At 45.2% G+C, this 12,500-nt stretch overlaps 2 protein-coding genes across 14 annotated transcripts in view; one reads left to right on the forward strand and one right to left on the reverse strand.

Annotated features, from left to right (window-relative positions):
* Window positions 1–7,175, reverse strand: part of LOC139762002 (uncharacterized) — a 31,494-nt gene extending 24,319 nt beyond the window's left edge. Inside the window, exon 1 of the mRNA XM_071686782.1 lies at window positions 5,022–7,175. Coding sequence (XP_071542883.1) covers window positions 5,022–6,119 — 1,098 coding nt within the window. The 5' untranslated portion in view covers window positions 6,120–7,175. The remainder of the gene's footprint in view (window positions 1–5,021) is intronic.
* LOC139761858 (uncharacterized) overlaps window positions 1–12,500 on the forward strand; it is a 255,590-nt gene that overhangs the window by 39,625 nt on the left and 203,465 nt on the right. The gene's annotated exons all lie outside the window — the stretch shown is intronic.

Raw genomic sequence — 12,500 nt, forward strand, 5'->3', positions numbered from 1 at the left:
CTCTCTCTCTCTCTCTCTCTCTCTCTCTCTCTCTCTCTCTCACTAATATGAGGATCGGACCTAAACTTTAAAGGGAAGCAGCACATTACAAGGGGCGGGCCCAGTTGCTGTTTGGCAGTCACCTCTGGCCATCCTCTCTCTCTCTCTCTCTCTCTCTCTCTCTCTCTCTCTCTCTCCTCTCCAAACTTTCTGGGTTTTGCTTCTCCTCAAACCACTGGCCCAGGAGATTCTCTCCCATGTATTTCTGTGTATATACATGTAAGGTGTGTGTGTATATATATATATATATATATATATATATATATATATATTCTATGAGATTTGCTCGCTACGTGCCCGTCCTCATCTATATGAATTCCGTGTGAGTTTCTTTATATATGTATTTATGATTTACATGTTCTCATTATATTTCGTTCGTTTTGAGGTATCATAATAGCGTGTCATAATTCATCACTCATAATGTGGAAAGTATTCATGTATTATCACAATGTTTCATACATTATACAATAAAGTTATGTGTATCGATCGGGTGTAATACATCATGAATTGCCATGTAGTTACCTCTATATAAGCAATAGAGTGCAGAGGCAAATCACAGATAAAGATAAATGATAGATATTGTTATAGATATTCGGTATATTATATGTTGTAGGTGTTATAGTACGTCTGTTCTACATTATACACAATACAGATGTCTACATTCATCGCAGGACGTTCCAATAACCATACAAAACATACACGTACATGGGTTATACATCACAAGTGTAAGATGAAGGTAATCTAGTATTCTCATACAATAAGTCAGATTCACACAGTGATATACAACATGTTATACAGCATGAATAAAACTTGTGACTATTCACTACAAGACAGTTGGAGCCATCATGCCAAATGTTGCATACGTGAGTGATACATCATACATCGCAGGGAGGGAGGGGGTCAACCCATAGCAAAGGTATTGTATATACAACAGATATATTTACACATGATTATACATGATTATACAGTTTTTTGTATTGTGCATTTTGTGCTTGTTTAATTTTGGCGTGATTAGGAGAGAAAATCTAGCTACATTTTCCATTTTTTTTACAAGTTATGTAAATACATGATTTAAAAGGTCAGTGATGTAAAGTAGACTCGGGTAATATGTTTACAGTTATTGTTTACACGTTTGGAGGGTTTTGTAAATGGTAAATGATGTTTATACATGGAATTCATAAATAATTATTTTTTTCCTACCATGTATCGTTCACAACTTTCGTTCAAAAGGATTAGTTTACAGTATTTATTCACTGGTTTCACAAAACACAATCCCGTTACCCCGTTTTCAGTTGCATTTACGAGCACTAGAATTAAAATTTACAAGCTTTGTTCATAGGTGGTATTTACAGATACCTTATTTTTTTTCTTCATAATTTAACAAGTAATGTTTGCACATTCCGTTTTTAGAAACTCACAGTCATTTGTTTGATACTTTTCGAGTTTTTCCCCCCCTCAAAGTTTAGATGGAGTGTAAATCATTCGTCCCCAACAGAAAGTTTGTAAATTTCACGGAATTTCAAAGTTTTAAGTATTGGCTGTATGTTTGCGTCTCCACGCGAACGCCAAAGTATTGGGTGTATGTTTGCGTCTCCACGCGAACGCCAAAGATTTTAGAAAATATACTAGACAGCAAGTATGGCTATGTACATGTGTATATATGTATGTGTCTGTGTATGTATATCTATTTATACGATGAAATGTATATGTATGTATATGTGCGCATGTGGGCGTTTATGTATATACATGTGTATGAGGGTGGATTGGGCCATTCTTCTTCTGTTTCCTTGCGCTACCTCGCTAACGTGGGAGACGGCAGTTAAGTACAATAAAGAATATATATACATATAGATAGATAGATAGATAGATAGATATGTATATCTAAAGCTAGGCAGTCTAGAAATACGTATATAAATATATCAAAATCTTGGCAATCTAGAAATTTTGATATAGATATAGATGTATAAAACTAAGCAGTCTGGAAATATATCTATAGATACATCTAAATCTAGGCAGTATATAAATCTGAATAAAGCTGTCCCGGAATCTAAGTAGATCTATCTCTAAAACTAGGCTGCTTCTATATCTAACTAGAGCTATCTCTAAAACTAGTCTGCTTCTATATCTAACCAGAGCTATTTCTAACTCTAAAACCAGGCGGTGCATAAAATTGTTTATAGCTATATCTAGAACTAGGTCCCCTATTCGCCTATCAAGACATATTTTCAAACTAGGAGTGTTAGAAAGCTATCTAGAGATATTTCTAAACCTAGAAGATCTATCAATCTCTCTAGAGCTATCTCTGAAATCAGGTAGTGTATAAAACTTATTAGAGCTATCTTTAAACTCAGGCAATCTATGAATCTAAGTAAAGTTCTATCTGAAATTAGGCACTATAGATCTGTGTATAGCTATCTCTACAACTATACACTCTGTAAATCTATCTAGAGCTATATTTAAAACCAGACACTGTATATACCTATGTAGAGTTATCTATAACTATGCAGTCTATATACCTATCTAGAGCTATCTCTCAAACTAGATAGGCCCATGTCATATTACCCACAAGGTTGAGCGAAGGAAGGAAGAAGAAAAAAAATTATACAATTTTTCTCTTCAGATTCTGAAGAGATGGCGTGAGACAGCGAAATAAATAGCATTTGGAATACACATGCGAGACTGTGAATTGATCGTGGAGTTATCATAATGAATGTTGTAAGTCTGAGGACATGGGTTGTGGGGGAGAAGGGAACATTAATGGTGTTGGAGACAGATGGACGGGGAGGAGGAAGAGGAGGGACATGATTGTTATATGACCTGTGAATTCTCTCTCTCTCTCTCTCTCTCTCTCTCTCTCTCTCTCTCTCTCTCTCTCTCTCTCTCTCTCTCTCTCTCTCTCTCTCTCTCTCTCTTGCGTCGGTTTATATGTGGCCTTCGCCCACCTGACGCACCGAGAACTAGATATGTCGTACGTGGAGGAGTTATTCTTCAACCCATTAAATCAGCGAGTCTCGTGAGCTATGTAAGTCTTGAGGTACGAGATGGTCTGGAAGGGGTAAGGGGGGGGATGGAAATAGAGGGACTGGTGGAAGGTAGGGAAATAGATGGACTGGTGGCGGGGAGGGAAATAGATGGACTGGTGGAGGGGAGGGAAATAGATGGAGTGGTGGAGGTGAGGGAAATAGAACAGGAGGAGGAAAGCTGATGCAACAGACACACTGTGGGGACGGAGGGATAGAGAACAGAGATGAGACAGTCAGAGGAAACAGACCCAGGGTAGGGAAACAGAAGAAGGAGACGTGTGGCAGTCGGGGTAACAGAGCAGAGAACGGACACTTCGAGACATCGTAACGTGAGACCAAACTTTAAGCTACGATACCACAGGGGCGGAGGGCTCAGTGACGATACCTTGTTCAAAAGGCTATACAGCACTTTACAATACGACAGTAGTACTGCTCCAAGTCTACGATCCAATCCGCCTACAATACACAGCCTACAATACCAGGGTATCGCAATACAGAGTGTCGCAGCACCCTAGTGAACAGTGGTGCTTAAAGGCTACGACTCTACAATACTACTCTTAAACTATGAGCCATACTGCCACACAGACACCTACAATACCTTCACTTAGTGTTATGATAACAGAATATCCATCACAGGAAAGGTCAGGCAATCTCTTTAAAGCTGCAATACCACAGTATACCCCACCAGGGATACAATACCACAGTATACCCCACCAGGGATACAATACCACAGTATACCCCACCAGAGATACAATACCACAGTATACCCCACCAGAGATACAATACCACAGTATACCCCACCAGAGATACAATACCACAGTATATACCCCACCAGAGATACAGTACCACAGTATACCCCACCAGAGATACAATACCACAATATTCCACGAAAGATGCAGTACCAAAATAATCTGTCGAAGCTACGAAACCACAATACCTTCACCAAAAACCACAATACCTCAATCAAAGCTCTAGTGCCACAGTTACCCTATTAAGGCCACACTCTCTCATTACCACAATACCTTATTACAGACAAAGTACCACAATACCCCATCAGAGCTACATTACTACGATACTCCATCATACCCACAATACCCTATTAGAGTTACAGTACCACAGTATCCCTTCAAAGCTAAGCTACAATAGCACAATACACATCACAGCTAGAATACCACAAATGTTCCACTATATCTACAGCCCTACACTAAAGCTACAGTCCCTCACTAAAGCTATAGTGCCTAACTAAAGCTACAGTCCCTCACTAAAGCTACAGTCCCTCACTAAAGCTATAGTGCCTCACTAAAGCTACAGTCCCTCACTAAAGCTACAGTTCCTCACTAAAGCTATATTGCCTCACTAAAGCTACAGTCCCTCACTAAAGCTTTGGTCCCTCACTAAAGCGACAGTTCCTCACTAATGCTACAATTCCAAGCTAAAGTTACAGTCATCCATTAAAGCTACAGTCCCTTATTCAAGCTATGAACCCTCACTAAAGCTACAATCCCTCGCTGAAGCTACACACACCTTCAATAAAGCTTAAGATATACCACGCAAAGACCGACCACAACATAAGCTATACAAGCCCCAGGCTCAGACCACGGCGTTAAGGCTATATAAGAAGCTCTCAACTGCCTGCAGTGAAAAAGAAGAAGCTACAGAATGAGCTAATCCTACCCGCGAAAGCTATAATGTCACCACTTTAGCCCTCCCCCCCTTCTCCAACATCCCCCACCCCCAACCCACCAGAATGGCATTAACTCTGAAAACGACTGGACGACCTCAGGGCAAAGATGGCTTGACGCCCCTCAAGGGTTTGGTTAAAGGGCAAGTCGTCGTAGCCAAGTGGTCGTACCGTCGTGTTCAAGGGTCGTAACGTCGTTCTCAAGTGTCGTACCGTCGTGCTCCATGGTCGCACCGTCGTGCTCATGGGTCTTAAATGTCGCGCTTAGGGTATGCAACGTCATGCTTTAAGGGTCGTGCCGTCGTGCTCAAGGGTGGTAAAGTCGTTCTCAGCGTATGCAGCGTCATACTACGGGGTCGTAACGTCGTGCTCAAGGGTCGTAACGTCGCGCTCAAGGGTCGCACCGTCGTGTTCGAGGAGGTTAAAGATGCAGTGCACGTTGCATTTCTCAGGACCCACCTGGTGGCGAAGTTGGCGCACTCGTCCCTCGTGGTCCTCCAGGGGAAGTAGGCGGGACGCGAGTAATCGAACACCAGCAGGAGCGGCGGAGGACGACGGGTGCCCTCACGTGGTGGTGGTGGTGGTGATAGCCGCTCTCCAGCAGCGGTGGTGGAGCGGCCTGGAACACCTCCTCTTCCAGCAAGAGGAGAGGAGGGGGAGGAGCCCCTCGTCATGTTCTTGAAGGGCTTGATTGAGGTAACTTTTGTAGGGGAATCAATACCTCGACGTGTGGCGACTTCAAAGATATTATCGCCCATTGAATGCCTCGGGTTTTCTCGGGGTTCCAGGAACTTGAGCTTCCAGTTCGCAAGCCCCTGTCTGGAGAATGTCTGGGCTTCCAGGTTTCCTTTCGAGGCTCTAAGTAGGTTTCCGTGGGTCCTCTTTTCCCCCAAGTGTTGTACGCCTTCGTCGTTGACTCGTTGGGGTCGTCTTCTGTCGCTGCTGTGGCGGCGGGCGGCTCTCGAAGACGACCCGCTAATGACGGCGCTTCCGGGGGCTTCCTGGAACGTTTTGAAGTCTCTGATATAATGCGACTTCTCCGGCAGCTCTCTCGACACTGCTACGAGAGGAGTCTTGCTCGGCAGGATGGAGGAGGAGGAGGAAGAGGAAGAGGTGTGGAGGAGGAGGAGGATGAGTAGGAGAGAGAGCCCAGTGGAGGCACTGAGAGCCGCCAGGAGGCGCTGTTTCCTCCTGAAGTAGCAGCAGCGAACGCAAGGGCTGCGAGGACCCAGTCCAGGGAAGCTCGCCATGCCCACCAGCGCAGCAGCAGCAGCAGCTGCTCCACCGCCGCCACCACCACCACCACCGCCTTCTCCGCCGCCTCCGCTCGCCGCCAGTCTCCCCTCCGTCTTCAACACCTCCAGACTATACAGCATTCCTGGCCTGGATCACGTGCCCCCACTACCACAGCTAAAGACACGTCAACATGCCAGGAATACGACGACGTGGCCCTCCCGTCCTTCCTCCCGCCACACATGGTCCTCACCGACCACACTGACGAACCAACTTCCAGTAAAGATCACACTAGGAAAATGTTTCCTTGCAACGCACACTCACACGGTGTAGAACACTTGGGCTTTTCTAACAGCAATTTGTTGTTGTTTCCCCTTCCTTTTTTCCTCTCTCTCTCTCGACGACCCCTTGAATGTTGTTGTTTCCCTCCCCGTCACGCGACCTCCACTGTCCCGTGACCTTCACTGTTCCACTGGAGCTAAGGAGTACCTGGCGTGGGTCGCCACAGCGGCTCACAAGCCGCCGTAATGGGAGAGTCACTTTGACCACGGACGGAGCCGCACCTGTCTACTCCCGGACAGTAATCCTCTCTGGATCTCTCGTTTTCTAATCCAGGAACCACAGGTAGGCGTCCTGCTGGAACTTCCATTTTCTACCGCACGGGAGGCCTCTCGGCCAATCAGGGCACGGCTTCCATCGCAGGGATCACGCTCGGGGCGATATCATTGGCGGATGCCAGTGGCCGGCGATCAATTAGGACGAAATCAGTGACATTTATAGTGGCTACGATCAAACCCCCTCAGGAAACGAGTTGCCGCTTCACCGCAGTGTTCTGGAGGGGGAGACTTTGCTGCTGTTGTCCAGTCATGGACGGCGGCTGCCTCCCCTCGACGCTGCAGCCTGGCATGGCAGCCACACTGCTCTGTGTCGGGGGTGAGGTGCGTGTGGCAGGGAGGGAGTGAGGGAGGGAGAGGCAAGGCAGGCCAGGACCAGTGAGAGCGGCGCCAACTCTCGTACCTCCCTCCCTCCTCTCTCTCTCTCTCTCTCTCTCTCTCTCTCTCTCTCTCTCTCTCTCTCTCTCTCAGATCAAACGTGCACAGGCAACGAACGAACTAACGAACGCGGCCCACACCGTCTCAACACACACACACACACACACACACACACACACACAAACCACGCCACCAAACAAACTTTCTGGAGTTCATTAATCATTGACGTGTGTGTGTGTGTGTGTGTGTGTGTGTGTGTGTGTGTGTGTGCGCGCACGGGTGTGTATATATGCGTGTGTGTGTGTGTCCTATATATATACATACATACGTGATGACGTGTACTGAAACCATCGTATAAGCCATGATGTTTGCCGAGCTTACATTAGGACGACGAAACGCTGAGATAAAAGGCGAAATAAAGCGGGAAGCCACACACACACACACACACACACACACACACACACACGGGTAAGCAGGTATACGGGAAATGATTCATAGGGAGCTGTGATATGCGAAGGATACAGGATACGTGCATGACGGCAATGATACGCCTCTGTTCTCAGTAAGATCTGGGGAAAACAGTTTCTAAAGTTCTCCGAAATTTAGAAAGCCTTTTTCTTTTAGGCGAATTTTAGAAACCTTTGGCAAAATTTAGAAACCTTCTTCGAGATTTTGAAACCTTTCATGGCGAATTTTGTAAACTTTTCTCAAAATTTAGAAACCTCTGAAATTTAAAACCACTTTTGGCGAATTTTAATGACATTTCTCAAAACTTAGAAACCTTTTCCGAAATTTAGAAACACTTTGCGGCGAATTTAAAAGATTTCTCAAAATTTGGAAACCTCATCCTAAATTTAGAAACCTTTTGTGGCGAATTTTAAAAACTTTCCCAAAATTTAGAAACCTTCTCCGAAATTTGGGGAAAAAACGCCCAAAAGGGGGAAAATGCGTAAATGTATTATCTCTACACGTGCGCTGTACGCAGTTGGCGCTGCGCAGCAGTTCTTAACCCTATAGCGAAACCCCCCCCCCCCTCTCTCTCTCTCTCTCTCTCTCTCTCTCTCTCTCTCTCTCTCGAGCATCACAATCAATTTCTCTCGCCCGGCCCCCCCATATCCTCCCCCCCATCCCCCCCCCCCCCGGCACTTCAGTAGATCCGCAGCTGAATGTGTGCATCACACGCCGGCCCCTTGGGGGGAGGGGAGGGGGGGTGTAGGAAGGAGGGAGGAGAGTCAGTCACGTCCTGTTAATCCTTCCCCCTCCCCCCCCCCCCCACACACACACTACTTCCTCCTCCTCCGGAACTGCGATACTTGGGGGGACGACGGGGGCGCATTCGCCCACTGGGGAAAAATACGTGTAGTCATCAACAGATTTATATGATAAATTTAGCGATTGAAACACTTCATAATTCTTTTGTTTTTCAAGTGGTGTGTTTCGAGATAAGTGGATAATGTTAGTGTGTGTGTGTGTGTGTGTGTGTGTGGATTAGCGATACATAAGGCTGAGAAAGAAGAAGGAAGGGATAAACAGAGATGAAAGAAGTTATGGGCGAATACTAATAACAAGTGAAGTAAGAAAAGAAGGAAAATGCAGCGTGTTAAGAAAAAATTATTGATTGTATCCAACGAAAGAAGGAATAAAGGAAGATCTATGTATAACAAATTGTGATAGAAGGTGCGCAAAGAAAGAAAGAAAGACAGAGAGAAAGAAGAAGAAGGAGAAGAAGAAGAAGGCAATGAAGGGTAACTAAAGACGTGAGAGGCAAGAAATAGGAAGATGGGGAGAGGAATAAGAGATTTGATGTATAGAGACAGAAAATGGAGCAGGGTGAGCTAAAGTCTCCCAGGGGTTCGATAGCACATCTGGGCCAGGCTTTGTGTCCTTTGAGTCACGTACCGCCCGGGGCCCTTTCTCTGTGGCGGGTACGTGATGTTGTCACTCATATTCTTGTGTCCATGGAGAACGGAAATGGGTTGCCACCTGTTGTGCAGACCCCCGGGGGTTGCCATGGAGAACGGAAATGGGTTGCCACCTGTTGTGCAGACCCCCGGGGGTTGCCATGGAGAACGGAAATGGGTTGCCACCTGTTGTGCAGACCCCCGGGGGTTGCCATGGAGAACGGGATTGGGTTGCCACCTGTTGTGCTGGTTGTTATAGAGAATGGGACAGGTTGCTACGTTATGAGTCTGGGAGGGATTGCCTGCAGCTACGTGTCAAGGATGCGTGATTGTGCTATTGATTTTCGCCTTTACGTACCAAGAGTCGCACGTTGTGTTGCTGTGTGTGTGTGTGTGTGTGTGTGTGTGTGTGTGTGTGTGTGTGTGTGTGTGTTTGTGTATGTGTGTGTGTGTGTGTGTGTCTGTGTGTGTGTGACATTTAAAGAAATGTGCCGTCGTACTCAAGGGTCGTCCCGTCGTGTTCAAAGGGTCGTACCGCCGTGCTTAAGGGGTCGTACCGTCTTGCTTAAGGGGTCGTAACGTCGTGCTTAAGGGGTCGTACCGTCGTGTTCAAGGGGTCGTACCGTCGTGTTCAAGGGTCGTACCGTCGTGTTCAAGGTTTTTGGCAACATCAACGACCCTTCCCTGACACGACCCAACCAAATAACATAAGAGGCCTGGCGAGGGTAGGGGACTAGAAAGATAAGCTGATAAGACAAGACACGCAAGCGGGGCTCAATATAAGGGCCACAGGATGGTAAGAAGCGGGACACAAAGTGAACGACTTGATTAAATAGATGATTAATGGGATAGATTAATTATATGGTGTCATACGCCCTTGTCCCATATGGGTATAGGTTCTCCAACACTCATCATCTCCCTAGGGTCTCCAACACTCATCATCTCCCTGTGTTCTCCAACTCTCATCATATTCCTATGTTCTCCAGCATTCATCATCTCCCTATGTTCTCCAACACTCACCATCTTCCTACGTTCTCCAGCATTCATAATCTCCCTATGTTCTCCAACACTCATCATCTTCCTGTGTTCTCCAGCATTCATAATCTCCCTATGTTCTCCAACACTCATCATCTTCCTGTGTTCTCCAGCATTCATAATCTCCCTATGTTCTCCAACACTCATCATCTTCCTATGTTCTCCAGCATTCATAATCTCCCTCGGTTCTCCAACAGTCATTATCTCCCTAGGCTCTTTTACATGGAACATCAGCTGGTTCTGTCGTTCACCCTGGAACAGAATCTACAAATAGAAAACGAGAGTATAAGGCGTAGAATCAATGGCTAACTTGCTCAAATTTCACTGTGTGACTGTTGGTCCACATGCCTTTATTTTGACTCGTTTTGTCATTGGTTGTTACTAATCTGTAGTTACTTATGAGTGATAAGGATGAAAATCTACACTCGTAGGTCCTAATTTGTCGGAGATTTTTATCTTATATATCTTTTTTAATCTTCTGTATGTTGTCGTTTCACAATTTCCACTGTTTATCCCACTTTTATACCGTGATTTATCTCTTTTGCATCTTTTCTAACAAGTTTTCTTGTTTCACGTTGCAACCTTGATACAGCCTTAAAGTTACCTGTTTGTTTGTTCTTTATAAAGTTACCTGTTTGTTCCGTAATTGTACAGTTTCCCTGTATCTTTGTTCCGTAATTCTACATCTTGTATATATTACTTGAGAGGCAAGGGCAACTCAGTGCCTCTAATTAAGGCCATCCCATTATATACCCTCATCTCAGCCAGGTACCCATTTCACTGATCAGTCCCTCGGGGAGGATGAACAGGTGAAGTGACTTTGGACCGACTGCCGCACCCAGGATTCAAACCCATGCGCGGCCAGGAGAGGTTCGAAGAAAAGTGCAATAAGAGCAACACAGATGGGTAACGTCTGTGTCCCAGTTGGAATTAGAAGTACAGATGAATACTGAAGATGTGTAGAGGGTATATGGTAGGATATGTACCAAATTGAAGCAGAGATGAAGGCTTGTGTTTTTATGATAGTTTGGCCACGCAATGTGTATAGCAGTATACAGAAACACATTAGAGAGGGTACATGGAGAGGAGATAGACAGTGAAAAAATGGAATAGAAACGCTAATTAGAGGGTACATGGAGGGGAAATAGACAGTGAAAGGAGTGGTATAGAAACGCATAAGAGTGTACATGGAGGGGAGATAGACAGTGAAAGGAGTGGCATAGAAACGCATAAGAGTGTACATGGAGGGGAGATAGACAGTGAAAGGAGTGGTATAGAAACGCATAAGAGGGTATATGGAGAGGGAGATAGACTGTGAAAGAGGTGGATATCTGTAGTTAAGGGATGACGGAGCAAGCACATATTTCAAGCAAAGATGGTTGAGGAATGACTAGGGACTGGATGGAAGCAGTTTAGACAGAGGGATAGTAAGGATGGAGAAGATGTTGTTGATTGACGAATAGAAGTGCTGTGTGCTGAATGAACATATCGAAGCAGCGATTGTGCTAGCGGGAAACCCCATATTTTTGTTTCTCGACACTTCAGCACCCTGGTCATGGGTCGAGTCTTCGTGTGAGTGATATTCAGAGGCTGTGTGTGCAACTGGCCCTCCCCCTTCGAAAGCTGGTGATAGATTCTAATGATCGTAGTCAGATAGAAGGGTAATTACATACTCTTGACGAGACGACATGATCATGAGACACATCTCATGAAGTTACTAGAACACATCCAGAACATGAAGTTACTAGAACACATCCAGAACATGTCGGAAAATTGATAAGCCATATGGTTGTCGTAGATGCATCAGTTACAAGTCAAAGAACCGTAGTGGCACACGAGGTTTTCTCGACGCTTACCATTAAGATGGGTGAGAATAAGACACAGGTGTACGTAAGTTTTGCCTATTTATTCCTCTTTTTTTATACTGAATAGTTCCCATATGTGGCCCCCTTTGCTCATAGGAAGCCACAGTGTACAGTCCAAAGTCTGAATACAGGCTTTAGGACTGTAGATGATGGGAGACTAAGGAGGGGATGGGGAAAGGGGGGGATGTGGGGAAGGGTGTGTGGGAATGTGAAGGAGGAAGTTGGAGGGGGTGTGGATCTCAGGGAAGCCGGGGTGGTGGGGGATAGGTATAGTCTTGTAAATGCAAACACCAATATGCATTGGAAATATCAAACCACATACACTATATAAGAAGTAACACATATATGCGTACATATTAATCATTACATTTCTTTTTTTTTGGGAGGGGTCGGTTTTTTTTATCTCTTTTTTTTATATATATATTTTAAGTGTTCCCTACCACCGATATTATTAATATTATCATTATTATTATTATTATTGTTGTTGTTGTTTTTGTGTGTGTGTGAGAAAGAGTGGCAGAGAATGTCACTGAGGGATATCAGGGGGGGGGAGGAGGGCGGCAGCAGCCAGCCCCCCTCCCCCCTCGCTAACTGAAAGCCTATGAGAGGGGGGGGTTCTGGAGGAGGGGGAGGGGGAGCAGAGGATGGAACTCCTGAAGGGAAGAAAGTGATAAAGGACGAAGAAAACGAGGACAGTCGTTAGCACACTTCCAATCACTGTTGTCTAAAAG

This window comes from Panulirus ornatus, chromosome 42, assembly GCF_036320965.1.
Source record: "Panulirus ornatus isolate Po-2019 chromosome 42, ASM3632096v1, whole genome shotgun sequence".
Taxonomy (NCBI): Eukaryota; Metazoa; Arthropoda; class Malacostraca; order Decapoda; family Palinuridae; genus Panulirus; species Panulirus ornatus.